The sequence below is a fragment of the Ruditapes philippinarum genome, unplaced genomic scaffold, assembly GCF_026571515.1.
Source record: "Ruditapes philippinarum isolate M1 unplaced genomic scaffold, ASM2657151v2 ctg4808_1_1_1_1, whole genome shotgun sequence".
Classification (NCBI taxonomy): domain Eukaryota; kingdom Metazoa; phylum Mollusca; class Bivalvia; order Venerida; family Veneridae; genus Ruditapes; species Ruditapes philippinarum.
Genome location: NW_026866168.1, coordinates 16,135 through 32,728, shown reverse-complemented (window position 1 = coordinate 32,728; position 16,594 = coordinate 16,135). Strand labels below are relative to the sequence as shown.

General features: G+C 31.1%; 1 protein-coding gene across 1 annotated transcript; it reads right to left on the bottom strand.

Moving 5' to 3' along the window:
* Positions 1–771: 771 nt before the first annotated feature.
* LOC132731519 (uncharacterized) lies at positions 772–10,378 on the bottom strand. Its single transcript, XM_060717711.1, has 4 exons — positions 9,839–10,378; positions 3,472–3,566; positions 2,813–3,050; positions 772–2,048 (listed from the first exon to the last, which is right to left on the bottom strand). Exons 1-4 carry the CDS (start codon positions 10,130–10,132, stop codon positions 1,899–1,901), a joined length of 777 nt encoding a protein of 258 aa, XP_060573694.1. The 5' UTR covers positions 10,133–10,378; the 3' UTR covers positions 772–1,898.
* Between the last annotated feature and the right edge of the window lie 6,216 nt (positions 10,379–16,594).

Here is a 16,594-nt window from a genome sequence, read left to right as displayed (position 1 = left end):
GCCCAAAAAATTATAAACTGAACAAAAGGATGATGCAATCTAACATAGTAAAAATGAGCTTCGGCGTTAAATGATAATGCGAAATTTTTCAAACGTTCGTTCACTTTGTGACAAATACAAATACAATTTTACAACAATGTACATATAAAAGTTTGATAAAATCTTCTTAATGTTCACAAATTGAAGAAATTCAATTGATAAATTAAGATAAATAAATGGCATTTTGAATTACACAACACTTGGGCCAGAATATACAAACAGAAAGCTGAATGTTGATTTTCTAGCTCAACATTGAAAATGTTGAAGGTCTAGCTGATTGTTGATTGTCTAGCTCAACATTCGTTTTGGAATTATATTGTTAAGAAACATAAAACGAACTTTGTGCTGAATGTTGGTTGCCTAGTATAACTTGACATTGATTGTTATAATAAGTTTTGCACATTTATATTTTGATTAGCATTGACTCTTGCTGGGTTTATTACAATCTAACCTTGCAGTTTAAAAAAAGAAGAATCTTTAAAAAAAGATACTCGGCCAAACTAAAACTGGTTAATTTGCATATCGTATCTTAGGAAACGTGGGAATAGAATCATAATGATTATGATTATTGAGCCTATTTTTAAATTTTACCTTTAAATTTATGAAATATTAAAATCATATGTTGGCACATACGAAGTATTTTAAATAGAAACAAAATGTTAAGTCTGAGGTAAGAAGTAAAAATAACAACTACAAAAAGAAAATTTTTTTCGTCTTAGACTCTTAATCTTTTACCGTCATGCAATTCTTTTATTTCTATTATTGTGAATGTCGTTTCATCTCAAAGAAAATATTCAAGCAACTGAATTTTTAATCAAATCGAGATTTCAATAGAAAATTAAAAATAAAAACGTTTTGTTGATACGAATCGAAATATCTGAATTTACAGATTTGCAACCCCGTTGGAAATAACGAAAGAAACCTATAATCCGAAAAAAAGAACCGAAAGTAAGATTTCTAATCTAAAAATACTTTGACAAACATTTATTATAAACAAACCATTCAATCGTTAGCAGTTATATAAATACTTCAGTAATATGTAAGATACATGAAAATCATCTTAACTTTGTATCCACTGATAATGTCGGATAGTTCGTTTACTTGTGTGTTTTTCGCTTTTTTCATGCGCATGAGTAAACGGAATCGTGGACGTAATTGTAAATGGTGGTTTCGTTAATGTTTGACAAAATGTAATACATCATTAAAGCAACGTAAAATAATATTTATGAAGATGAATGGTAATTAAGAATTTAAAATGTGTAGGAGAAAAAAATGGTTAAACACAACTTAAGTTTCTGAAATTTAACTTAATAGTAAAAGAGCTTATGAATGTAGATAGTTAGTTTCCAGAACTCCTAATCAGACGCGTATATCATGTCTGAAAAATCCTTAATATTATTTTACTAATTTAACAATGGCCAATTAGATTCCGAGATTTCAGACTGTAATTTTTAAATGACCAATGAAATTTTTACATATATTCAGTTGTTCCCTAATTTTACAGGAAGACCAACCGAAAACAAGGGGGCTCCGGCCGAAAAATACATGTTTTAATGGTCTTTATCGATACACACCAACAACACATAAATGATAATCACGGCTTGTCGTGAGCCCCATTTTCCAATCATTCATGCTAATTGAAACTGAATTAACTGATTCTAAGATATGGGCCCAGACGGACGGGGAATAACAGATCTTACTTCGGTGGTCGCTGCATGAAACTCAATAAGCATATAATTACACACTTGTTTTAGATGTATATATTTGTATTCAGACAAAACATAGAGAACTTTTAAATAGATGAAATACTACAAGTAAAGAATATGAGAACATTGATCTGGCTTAAATATACGGAATATTTATGTAAAGTTCTTTTTCACACGACCATTCATAGTAATATTATGAATCAGCAAGGGCGCGGTCACATTATTCCTTATTTGAAGAGTTGAAGCATTCAGCGGTGGGATGATATGTGGAAGGTCGAAGTATGGATGATCATCTATCACTGTCTGAAATGGGGAAGAAATATATTTATCCTCAAGGTACCTTATACCGGGAGGTACTTTGTACCGGGAATGTCCAGATATTACAAACAACACTTACATAAAAAATTCTTTTGTATGCAAGTTTTTTTCACATTAATTTCATACAAAATATAGCATTTTTTTTTAAGAAAATTCAAAGTTTTAATAACCCTATTCACGTAAATGTGTTTCACGTATAAATACTAGTATTATTGCTAACGATTTTGACCCAACCTTATATTTTGAATGTGTGTGCAAATGCTTATCAAATTGTTACCCTTTTACTGTGTAATAACTGATAAATATTGAATAGAAATAGTATCTGATAAATATTGAATAGAAATAGTATCATTTAACAGTAATGGACCATTTATATATGTTTTTAACTTTTAATTGATTGCTTCAAAGTCATTCCTGGTATTAAGTACTTAAAACCAAAAATGACTGCCACTCATATGAGGTTATTAACAGAACTATCTTTTTGATGTATAGTTAAAATTTCTATTGGATGATTGTTATTTTCATCAAACAATGGTACCTCCTACAGAAAAGAAATATTGTATCCTAGATTTTTTGGTATTATATGATGGTGGGCCTAATAAGGCTTACACTCCCGGTATAACATTGTATTTGTTTTATTCTTAATAAAAAGACACCAAGGTCTTGTTTATTGTTTACATGGCAATTGGAATAAAAGTCCAGGCTTAGAACTAGAATTTATTTTGTACAGTGTGATCAAAGGTACATACCCTGATGAAGCCTGTGTGTGATTCAAATGTTATTTTGTAAGTTATTCCAAATTCTATCGGACATGGTTGAGTTATTATACCACTCTCCTGCCATCCTTGATCGGGTGTAAATGTATCTACGCCTGCAAAATTATAATCTTGCCGGAAGTAAATATGATGCATTATAGGTTTGGATAGTAGATCTAGTAGATTTTGCGGGAGGTCGTCCTTTTCACGGTCCAAAAGGTTGATTTCAAAGCTGAAAGTCAACAACATGACGTCACGAATATTACTCGGTGAAAGCAAAACTAAAAACAGCCAAAAAATCAAATTATTTATAAGTATCGAATCAATTATTTTAACTCAAATTTCAAGTTTTATTGAATATAATTATATCCTAATTTGCATATTGACAATACAAAACATGAGACAAATACATTTGTATAATAATAAATAATAATAAACAGTCACGTGAACATGTGAGGGCAACACTGTATTAATTTAGGCGTATCTATAATGACCTAATGTAATACAAGAAAAAGAAAGAGAAAAGAAAAATATAACAAAATCAATATAGTCTGCTTGATTGTTATTGTTTGGTTGCCGTAGATAATATGTATTTAATTTTCATTTCAATACGATAAAAAATGAAAAATTATAAATTGAAATTTTTTTCACACCGCGTCCAGGAAAGTGGACTTGTGAAGAAGATCGTTATGTTGGCCCCAGTCTCGAATGATATTGGTAGTGTCCAGAAATAACTGTGCGTTATAACCTGAAAAACAATGAGTATCAAAAACGCTGTAACCTAAGATCAGAAATACAATCCTTGCATCTACATTTTGTATTAATCTAAAATTATAATGTGCAAAATCATGATATAACAACTACATTTGATATGCTCTACCTGTATCGATAATATCAAATATTTCTTTTATGCTTTCCAGTCGGTTACTGATTTATCCGTGAAAATTATATTTTCTAATTTCACAGTGAAAATTATCAAAATATAATTTCACACTTTTCAATGACAGACTACTTCTTAAAGATTTTCCCCATGTGGTACTTCAATTTTATTATTGCTGCCAATTCTGAAATTGTCAGGGCTGTTTAGAGAAAAGCATAGCTAAAATTGATAAATAACTGAAAAATAAAAAGTTATAAAAAGAATCTTGAAAACTGACTTAAATTAATTCAAATTACCAACCATCAAATATCGTCTATAAATTTTTGTTTAATTTTTACAGTCTGAAAAATACAATTCCTTCCACATGCAAAACTGCTATTGATGACATTTGGGCATATTTAAGTATCCTACCAGCAATAACTGCCTAATAACTTGAAAAGCAATGACAGCCATCAGTCCGTAGAATAAATAAACAACCCACCGTTCGTAAGCCAGCTTTTTAAAAATTCCATGCTTTTCAATTTCCTAGCCACTCTATGAATGTTTACACATCTGTCAACACTTATTTATTATCTGTAACAATCTTCAAATAAGTTTTCTTTCTTCTAAAAAGATGTATAACTAACAAATCCAAATGATATCCCTCTGAATCAAACCCCGTGAAATACACAACTTTTAAAAATGGCGGCCGATTATATTTCACAGAGCCGGGTCTAATATAAATTCGCCGCAAGGATGGATGGTTTGACTTTTTCTCCTACTAAAATTGTTTGTTTTTATTATTAAAACAAGCGATCATTCATATTATTTTAACAAGGCTGTCTGAAGAACAGTTAAATCCCCTTCCGCATTTAACCTTTTACCAGCCATGACCTTGATGTTATGTCTTAGATATCATAAGCACATAGTCTCATGATGGTGTTTATTTGTGCCATGTTATTTGAAATCTTCCATAAAGTAAAACAAGAGGGCCAAGATGGATCTACATCGCTAACCTGACCCATCGAATTCATCCGAACAATTACCTAGACAAGCATTTTGACCAAGTTTCATGACAGGTGAGTCAAAAATGTGACCACTAGAGTGTTAACAAGGATTATCCATATTTGAGCAGTGTAACCAAGTTTTTAACCCCAGGTGACCCGTATTCAACCTTGACCTAGAAATCATCAAAACAAACTTTCAGACCAATTTCCAGGATACTTGGATCAAAACAGTAGCCACTAGCGTATTAACAAGATATTCTATTTTTAGCTCGTGTTACCTAGTTTTTCATCCAAGATGACCCATGTTCAAACTCATCCGAGCAATTATCTAGACAAGCATCCTGACCAAATTTGATGATAATTAAGTCAAAATGTAACCACTAGAGTGTTAGCAAGGTTTTTCCATTTTTGGGCGGTGTGACCTAGTTTTTGAATCCAGGTGACCCATAAACGAACTTGACCTAAAAATCATCAAAACAAACTTTCAGACCAATTTCCAGGATATTTGGATACACTAGAGAGTTAACAAGATTTTTCTATGTTTAGCTCCTGTGACCTATAGTCTGTCCCATCAAATTTGAATACTCCATTTTTTGTTTAATATAATAGTAAAATCATTTAAATTAATGTCATGTTAACCCTGACGTCAATATCTCTAGACATGTTTTTCATTTTTTTCATACAGTCATTAATATGGTCGAAATGTTAAAATTATATTTTTCCCCGTTGACTTACGTTGTAACTGACGTGACGTCCATTTCAAAATGGCGGCGCCCATATAGACGTCATTTAGGGTTCGTCTCACAATTAGCGTGAAATGTACCCGGTAATTATAAAAAAATGATTATTCCTAATTACTTACTGATCAATAGCTAAATGTTCTCATTAAAATGAAAAATGAAAACAAAAGTGGTGTCAAAAAGACAATTTTACTAGCAAACCATTATTTAAAGTAATCAAAATCATTTGAAGTGAAAATATAAGTAACTCTTTATTAATTCTAACACACAAATATTTCTATAATTACCATGACATACTGTCGTATTTTATACTGTTGTATTTTTATATTCTTTTTAAGAGAAAAAAACAATGAAGTGATTTGATTAGATAGCTTTTCATTCAAGCGCGTATCTTGAATACAGCAACGCGTCGAAGGGGAGCGGGAACACTAGCTAGAAGACTATAAAATGGGTATTCGCTAATTAATGTTTAATTTACATAATTCTGTAGTTGTCTGAATTATGTCCATTAGTATGTGTCACGTCTATTCAAAAATGATTAGAATTGACCAGGTTCGATGAGATACAAAAATATATGTGACCCTTCTTATTTCGGGTGCGATGTTCGCGTGCTAAACCTTTCCTTCACAAGAAATCGCCAACAAATATTTACATTATCATGCAAATCTGACAATAAGTATATAGAAAAGAGAACTGATTCACTATACGTTCAGCATTGGTTTGCTTGTTACCACAGTGTCTACTTTAACTTACCCCCTCGCTAACGAGAGAACACAGACTCGTGTCTGAGGAAAATGTAAAATATAAGAAGATAATATCACGCTTTCTAGTTTGAGCAAGCAAACGTAGGCCTATACACTTTAAGCTCGTAAATACAGATTTAACTTTCCGTCTCACAATTCAACAAAATGTCCAGAAATACCGGCAGTGATTTGATATTATTAAGAATAAGTTTGAATTGGAGTGTTCAATAAGCGACAATAAGTGCGGTTTTTATTGCAGACTCAAAGTGTTACATATAATTATTATGTTAATATGAAGGGGAGGTCGAGTCAAAGAGAACCTCAATAATTTTAGCCTTCCTAAAATTTGAAAAGATTCAGTGAAAAAACAATAGATTTAGCATATTTTTCGTGGCAGAAAAAAAAAACGCGTATTGTATATTTTGTAACTTAAAGAGTAGGATTTACAGAAGTCTTTAATAATAAGGGATAATATGTAGGGAAATCATTTCTGAGAAATATATAAAATAGATCTAGTTTAAAAACATAAAATCAAAACGAATGTTATATGTAATTAATGGAAGAAGTATTGTACTGTTATAGATTCATGTCATTAAGTGAGTTTAAAATTATTTAAATGTTATCGAAAGTTTTATTATTAATATAATTATGAATTGAATGTGTAATTTTTACAGTTAAGTTGCAAAATTTGGGTCTACAAAAATTATTTAAAATGCAATCAAGGCATATTTATCTCAACGCTTGAAATTGTTTGTTTGAGGTTACATTTGCCTAACCGCCCTCTGTCAATGCCGCAACTGGAAGCGCGAGGCATTTTTGTTACGTCATATATTTCGTAAATTGTTGTTGACGTAATAAAGTTTTTTTCGTCAGGAATCCATTTTCAAGAGTTATAAACATTGTGATGTTAACACTTAAAATTATGGGCCGTTCTTGAATTATGGATTTGGAACATGCTGAATTATGATGTGTTTCATTTACATATTTCATTTGCTAACCCAGATAACTCCACAAATTTAACAATCATGAATGTTTTAATAAAGAGACGGATTAACAGTTTAAAAAATCTGGATCATCATAGGCCTAAGTGTAGGAGTCATGTCATTCAGGAGTTTTGAAGCTACGGAACTGGATAGAAACTTGCAATGAAGCGAATTTGTGGTGACGTTCATATAAAAATCTATTTCGAAATTCATAGGGATTCTATTCAGCTTAAAAGTAAGTGCAATTTCTTTTCCTACTCCGTGTTCTTGTTGCTTATTTTTCATTTTTTTTTTAAGTTTTCCATCATGCATTGCAACTAAACTGTTACATCTTGTAGATCCAGCTTTGTAAAATAATCATGAAACGACCCCGAGAACCTCATGTATATTTTAGAAACATAACACGTGCTTTCTCCCGTTCATCTTCAAATGAAGAGTACTTCGGCAATGGCTACAGAAAATAAACAACAGGGATTTGCCATAGAGAAATCAAAATTTGCTTTCACAAGAAAAGTAGACACAAAGTAGAAAAATCCTGAAAAATCTCGAGGGTGACTTTTTTTTAGTTTACAAAAATAGTTTAATTTTTATTCAACCTCGTTTTGTAAATTCACACGAGGCAAAAGTTCATTTCCATTTTTAATGGGACAGACTATAGTTTTTCATCCGAGATGACCCATGTTCGAATTCATCCGAGCAATTACCTAGACAAGCATTCTGACCAAATTTGAGGATAATTGAGTCAAAAATGTGGCCACTAGAGTGTTAACATGGTTTTTCTATTTTTAGCTCCTGTGACCTAGTTTTTCATCCGAGATGACCTATATTCGAACTTGACCTAGAAATCGTCACAACCATTTTTCAGACCAATTTCCAGGATATTTGGATCAAAACAGTAGCTACTAGAGTGTTAACCAGGTTTTTCTATTTTTAGCTCCTGTGACCTAGTTTTTCATCTGAGATGACCCATGTTTGAATTCATCTGAGTGTTTACCTAGACAAGCATCCTGACCAAGTTTGATGATGACCGAGTAAAAAAAATGTGACCACTACAGTGTTAACAATGTTTTTCTATTTTTAGCTCCTGTGACCTAGTTTTTCATCCGAGATGACCCATGTTCGAACTCATCCGAGCAATTACCTAGAAAAGCATCTTGACCAAGTTTGATGATGATTGAGAACAAAATAATAAACTTTATTTAACGTGTTTAACAAAACGGCAAGTTTATGCTAAAATTATGTTGGACATTTGTATTCATATTCTGTTACAAACTGAAATTTTTCTTTTTATATGTGTTGCAGATAACATTTATGCAGATAGAATTTGTGTAGATAGATATTTCGTACTTGTAAACCTATTTGTTATTCATGAATACAAGAAAAGTTACACTCGGGGTACAAACATACAATCTACGGCCGTGGAAAGTAATAAGTCTAATTTCAATGACCATCAGTGAAAATGAATAACAAGTTTTCTTGTCCCTTTGTATATACGTCTTCTAAATTTTCTTATAATACACCAAATAAAAAACGTTAACATATTTTCGGTGAAAAATCATTGCAGATGTCATATTTAATCTCATCAGAATTCCCGAGTATTTCCTATTAAACCCCTATATAAAATAATACTATTTGCCTAAAGAGGTCTTCAAAAGTCTTATAATAAAATAAATATCGATACCTATTAATAAACCCGCAAAATCAACGATTAAAAAATGTGTCGGAAACTGCTTCTTTAGCGCGTCAATTACGGCTAACCTCCTGTTGAATCCTCTTTTGTAATGCGCATGCGCACTCCAGGATTCCGGTTTTTATTTAAGCATGACCTGTACTTAGTCATATCAAAATTTATTTAAATTGGAGACGTGGTATTTGAGAAATTTCTAAATAAATTTTTAAATATTTTTATCGGAAACTGCTTCGATACCAGTAGCATCTAACACGTTTTATTAAAAACACAACATATATTAATGGTCATATGATATTACGTGAAACGCGTTAAATAGTCTTATTGACATTTAAAGCTGCATGCCTCCAGATGAGTCAAAATATTTCAACAAAATCAAACCTGAAAAATATGTACTACAATTTTAGGAAAAGTAAAATGATTCAAGATTCAAGTAATATTTTACATGTTATGTGCGGTTAATGACTGATTTTTCAGTATTTACAACTACATTTTTACTGCGTTACTAACGCAGTAAGGGCTATTTATACACATTTTGACCACTTTTTGGTAATTTACGTGGGTTGAAAGTGCCATTTATAATGTGTCAATTGCTGCATTTTGGTTATTTCACAATATTATATATTTAAATACATTTTCAAAATTTTCATGAAAATTGACGTGAATCTGGAGACGTGCTGCTTTAACCCGGTTTCACATATACATCTCAATAAGCCCGGTGGTCAATAATAAGTCGGGTTTTTTTTTTAAGAAAAAAAGAAAATATTCGGGTATGACGGAAAGACAAAGTGTAAAATAATTGTATAACTAATAAATGATTATCTACTCGTATTTGCTCTCCATCACGTATATACGGAAAGAATGAAAAACAAAAGTTTGATTTAATGATTTTAATTCTTATCGATGATTATAAAGAGACTACTATATGGTCGACATATTTACGTGCTTATTTCAGGAGTCAAATGGAAACATAATGAATAGTAAATATTGTTATAAATTACCGGAGGTTTGAATATTTCTACAACTTTTTCCTTCTCAATGTAGAAATAGCCGTCGTCATAACGTTTATCGAGTAACCAGTCACGCTCCAAACCATAGCAAATTTCACTTTCATTTCCAAGTGGAATTTTTACAGCCTTATATTCATTTTCGTCTTTTCGTACACAGCAGTCTTTATCTTCCGTACTAAATTGCCTATTTCCTGTTCTGTACCGAATATGTCTAATGTTGGCACAAACTGCAGAAGACAAAAGTCCTGTATAAATAAAAAAGGTTATCTTCAATTTAATTTCCATTGTTGCTCTATTCGTTACTATTCCAAAAATGCCCGACTATCTTTACTTTTTTCCTGTGATATATCGCCCTGTTTAAGCTTCTATGGCTCCTGAGCGGTCATGTGGTTAAAATGAAATTCTCAATTCTTTTTCAACAGTCTGTGTCAAAAATAATCCCCTTTAAGCCCTTATAACTAATTAATTTATAAACATTAAGAAACATGTAATCGATACAATAAGAGCTTTTTTCTTCTTTTAGATGTAAGGGGAGAGTTCGCTTGGATAGACAAAATATTGTCTTGGACGGAGCCTGAGATAAACTGTTGTTTGATCCAGCGAATTGTCTTTCTAACTCTAGAAGAAGACACTTCTGAAGAACAGAACAGAACAGAACAGAAACTTTATTTCTTGGTTTAAGCATAAAAAGCTCATCACCATATTAAATATACAAATACAACATATAATACATAAATGACACAGGACATGAATATATATAGTTACAAAATAATGGTTTATGTGATGTGAGAATGTTTAATTTGAGATACGAAATTACTTAAAAAGCATATGAATACATGTATATAATACACAAGAATTTGCCTATCTTTACCAAACACTATCAATTTAAGCTACAATACACTATACAAAAAAAGCAAACTGCGACAAATGAAGGGGGATAACTTAGGTAACTTTACATAACCAGTATTTTAACATTTACTTCCCCTTAATAATTCATGATCAATATTAATAGAATTCATTTCTATATGAAAAATGAATACATTTACTGATTTTGTACGTTTTATATATATATATATATATATATATATATATATATATATATATATATATATATATATATATATATATATATATAAAGAAAAGAAAAACCTACACAAAACAGACCAAAACCCGAAACAACTAACACTTGACTTAATTATAAGGATTAGTTTTGTCAAAACATTTTATCATGGTATTTATATTTGGTTATGTGTTGAAAAACAGATATAGTTAATTTGAGAAGATACAAATATTAATAAATAAATAAAAAAATATATGTATATATGTACAATTTCATATTCACATATAACTTTACAAATCTACATGATGGATATACAATGCGCATTTAACAGTTACAATGATACTTTTCATTTTTTTTAAACAACAGAAAAAAACAGAGAAAGAGAGTAAAGCTTACATGTCAGTATATTATAACAAACTATCCCTCAATTTAAAAGCTTTATCACAGAATATAGCTAAATTTTTCAGTTCTTTCTTGCGACCAGTTTGCATTAATGAAATGAATTTAAACATACTTGTGTTGCAATAATAGTATCTTGGAATGTATTGCTTTCTTAACTCAGAATATATCGGACATTTAAGGATAAAGTGAAATTCATCTTCTATATCATTCATATAACATAAAGTGCACTTTCGTTCATTCCTTGGTACATTATTATGTCTTCCTAACTCGATATTAAGTTTGTGTGAGGAGAGTCTTATTTTTGCTAAAACATTTCTATATTTTACATTCTCAATATATTTTATATATAACGATTGTTCAAGTGTGATCTTATATTCCCTATATACATCTAACAATGATGAAGATTGAATACCATCATTCCAACAACTTATATAAATATCCCGTAATCTATTCCTAAAAATAGGTACAAATAGTTTTATATTAACAGAATCGGGATATAACCAGACTTCATTAAATCCTGCTGACTGAAGAATGTTTTTAACTTTTGAAGCCCAGTTTGCTGAACAATTTACCACATCAACATTATATATCTGTCTACACAATATTGTTCTCAATATACAATTATCTTTTTTACTTGTATTTAACTTAAGAAAATATTTACTCATACGAATATGCCTTTCAATGTAAAGAGGAAATCTCCCCAAGTCTGCATATAATGCCAAAGTATTTGTCGACTGTTTAACATTTAAAATAAACCTACAAAATTTTTATGTACTCGTTCCAAAACTTCTGCATTCATAAACCCCCATACTTCACAGCCATTATTTAAAATTGATAAAACATAGGCGTCAAAGAGATTACACATAATGTTAACTGGTACTATGTAGTCACATAACAATTGCAACAATGAATATAATGATCTGAGCCCTTTCCCAGCTAACGTCTTTGTAGCTTGCATGAATGACCCACCACTCGTGAATACCACACCTAAGTAGTTAAATGAATTTACTACCTCGACTTCTTGATGATTATAAAACCACTTATCCATATTACCAAGTCTACCACCTTTTCTGAATACAATTATTCCGGCCGCCCGAGACACTCAGTCAAGAGCACCAAGGGACGGTACGCCGGCGTGGAGGCAAGGACGAGCAGTGACCGCCGCGAGACGGACCGCAAGCCTCTTCTGAAGGAAATACGAATAATTGTGTGTGATTGAAAAATTGTTAAACACAATTAACAATAAATGGAAGTATTTGGAAAAAAAATCTGATATTGCTTTGTTTTTATTTGCTTCATGTAAATATAAAACTCTAGAAAATAATAATGTGTGCTTTAGATAAAGTAAAGTTTTGGCCTGTTGCAATCTCAAGCAATATATTATGTAAATATTGCTTTTTGAAATTTTGAAAATATTTCCCGCATTACCTTTCACTTCAATAAAGAAATTTAGACCATTTTAACTGTCTACAATAATCAAACCGAAAGCATTGTTTTAAAAGGACATACATGTACTAACATTTCGCGAACTTTAGTGAAAGAAAGATTAAGTAACAGATAGCAAGCCAATCTATACATTTGTACTTTGACTTTTATTTGTTTGGGTCGTCAGACCAAACATATAATGGTAGCGAAATTTCAGACCCTGATATGCTTATTTGCAAAATCCAAAAGTAGTCCATCACGAATTCCTCGAATTCCCTTTATAAGTACACAAACGCCGAAAAATTAAGGGGAGATCACTGTGTAATTTAATATCAGTGTTGCAATTAGCCTTATTGCCAATTTACTACAGTTAAAACACTGTCAACAGAATTGCTGACACTCTACAAAAACAAATTGGTTTATTATCTTACAACATTCACCCTTCTGACATTCTGAGACCCAAACAAATTCAGCGCCTTCAGTGCTTTGATTAGTTTTGGCTTGATCGTTGTCTTAATTCATTTGCTTTTCAGTTTTCTCGTTATAATTTGTTTATTCGTTCTTGATGTTCTTGTTTTTATCATTGCCTTTCATATTATTTTATTTATTTATTTATTTATTTATTTATTTATTTATTTATTTATTTATTTATTTATTTATTTATTTATTTATTTATTTATTCATTCATAAGTAATTTAGAAATTAATTAATTATTTATTAATTTTATTTATTTATCTTTTTTTTCATTCATTCATTCATTCATTCATTCATTCATTATGAACGCAACCAAAGTCTCCCCTGATTGGTCAGTTCTTGCTAGCATTTGATTTGTTTTAATGCGAATTTAATGCAATAATCTAGATTTAATTACAATCAGACCTGGGGATGATTACATTGATCAGTAATTGATTTAATTACAATTACTTTCAGATTTTATTGTAATTGATTACAATTGATTACTCAGACTTGCCTCTGTAATCAATTAAATTACAATTACTTTAAGAAAGTAATTGATTGATAATTGATTACATTCAATGTATAACAAAAAACAAAAGTTTCTTAATGCTATTTAATATATACATTATATACACAAAGGATTTCCAGCTCATCAACAGTGACATCATTTTAACACACTTTTAGTTACTGTCACTTCACTTTATCATATTTTAGCATTGCACTTTAGCATCATAAGTTCATGAAACCGTCTTGTCAGTCAGACTGCATCTATCAGGACGGAAAATTTGACCCGCAACATTAAACAAACGCTCTACAGGGGCCGATGATGCAGGAATGGTCATCAGTCTTCTTGGTATAGGTTTCATAATGAGCTCTCTGCAACAGAAATTTCGAAAAGTGTCAATTGTACAGTATGTTGTATACAGGTGTGAAAACAGAATCTGAAGTCTGAACAGAAACAGAATCTGAAAACAGGTCTGAATACAGGTGTGTATGGGAATTTAAAGAGACAATAGGCTTTACAAAGAAATTATTGATTTTTTACAAACACTTCAATGGTACAACAGTATCCATTATAATTTAGACACATTGTCTCTCACCTTACAAAATAACTGTTGCATATAATTAAAATATGGTAATATGCATCTGACATAAACTCTAGAATATACAAAGTAAAGAAGTTATCTTCATTGTTTGAAACTTTTTAAAAATGGTTAAACCAAAATATGTTAAACTAAATTTAACATACCTTTATGTGGGTAATGAAATTTTGGATGTGACTTAGTGTTTCCATTTATCTTCCTAGGGCACAATTTGCACTGTGCTGTCACATTTCCAGATGTCTCTTTAGGAAATTCAAAGACATCATAAATCCAATGATTTGACATTTTGGTAAGAATACCAGCCAAACAATGATGTCTATCTTTCAGTTAGAATTTGATTAACTGTATGGATTATAACTTTTTTCTTCATTGTGAGTGATGTCTTAAAACATCTCACTTGATATTTTACTGAACAGAACAGAACAGAACAGAACATAGGTTTATTAATAAATCGTATGCGAACAGCATATTGATTAACCAATAATATTTTACATGCATGCATAAAAGTATGTAATGAGAGCATATACACTAATGAATCAATGTATCAAAGATAAATACAAAGTCTACATATTTTCGATAGATTTGAGATATTCGGCTTTGCTATTTCTGACCATTCATATACAATTATGATAACGAAAATGTCAAAACTTGGTAATTGTTATTTCATATGACACAGTATTTAAGTTAAGTATTTTAATTAACTATTTGTATTTAAGAGAGTCTTTCTTTCTTCAAATGCTTTGATTAGATATTTTGCCAGTCTGTATAAAATTTGCACATCACTGGATGATAATAAATCAATGAATTTAATCATATTTGGCCTTGTTCTGTACCAATGTGGTATGTACTGTCTTCTAATGTTATTATACACCGGACATTCTAATATGAAGTGGAATTCATCTTCTATTGTTCGTTGAAGACATAATTTACACATACGCTCGTTCCTAGGAATGTTCCTATGCCTACCTTGTTCAATTTCAAGGCAATGAGAGGACAAACGTATTTTTGTTATTACATTTCTATATTTCTTATTTTCCATCAATGTTAAATAATCTGCCATTCCAAAGTTTTGTTTAATACTATTAAATAACATGATACTTGGGCTACTTCGCGTACACACTCTCCATTCACTAACATATATGTCATAACATCTTCGTTTGAATATTGGTATAAACGCGTTAATATCTACCGAACGTGGATATAGCCATACTTCCCCAAAGCCACATACATCAAGTAGTTTCTTCACTTTTGAGGCCCAGTTTTGCAGTCCATTTTCAGCTGTTTGTAACATAGATTCGTACACATTCCATATTATACAGTTCCGTTGTCCGTTGTGTAAAAGTTTCAACCAAAATTTTACAATTCGAACTTTTCTGTTAAGAACTAGTGGATGTCTACCCGTTTCACCGTATATGCCATGGCTACTTGTCGATAGTTTCACATTTAGGACTCGCTTAATGAATTTTCGGTGTACACGTTCTATTACTTCTGCGGATGAAAAACCCCATATTTCAGCACTATAACAAAGAATAGAAGTAACATATGCGTCGAATAGGTTGAATTTTATCTTAACTGGCATTTCTATGTCTTTTGTTACCGATAGTAAATTGTTCATGGATTTTATAGCCTTTGATGCAAGGGCATCAATGCCCCGTTTCGCCGAACCATTACTGCTTAGTACGTAGCCCAGATAGTTGAAAGATTCGACGATATCTATCCCGTTGCCGTTATATGTCCATGTTTCGTTATCTCTCACACGTCCGTTACCTTTTTTGAATACTATAATTTTTGTTTTCGTTACATTGACGGTTAATCTCCATTTTACACAATAGTTATATAGCAAATCCAGATGTGATTGCATTCCTTCCGGGGTTTCGCTCAATAGTATGCAGTCATCCGCATAGAGCAGAAGGTAAATGTTTAATTGGTCAAGAGTTAATCCAGACTGTGTATTTTCTTGTATGGTCATTTCAATATCATTTAGGAAGAGCGAGAATAATATGCTTGACGTTATTTCTCCTTGAAATACGCCTATATCACAACTGAAGAAGTCGGATACTTTGTCTATTTGTTTCACACAAGATTTTACATTTGCGTACATTGATCGTAGAACTTTTAAAAGTTTGCCGTCGATTCCGTGTTTTATTAGCTTATACCATAATGCACTTCTAGAAACAGAGTCAAATGCCTTTTGATAGTCGATGAAAGCAGCGTATAGACGTTTCCCTTGACTTAAGTATCTGTCAATTAATGACTGTAATACAAATATCGCATCTGTAGTTCCATAATTAGGTTTAAATC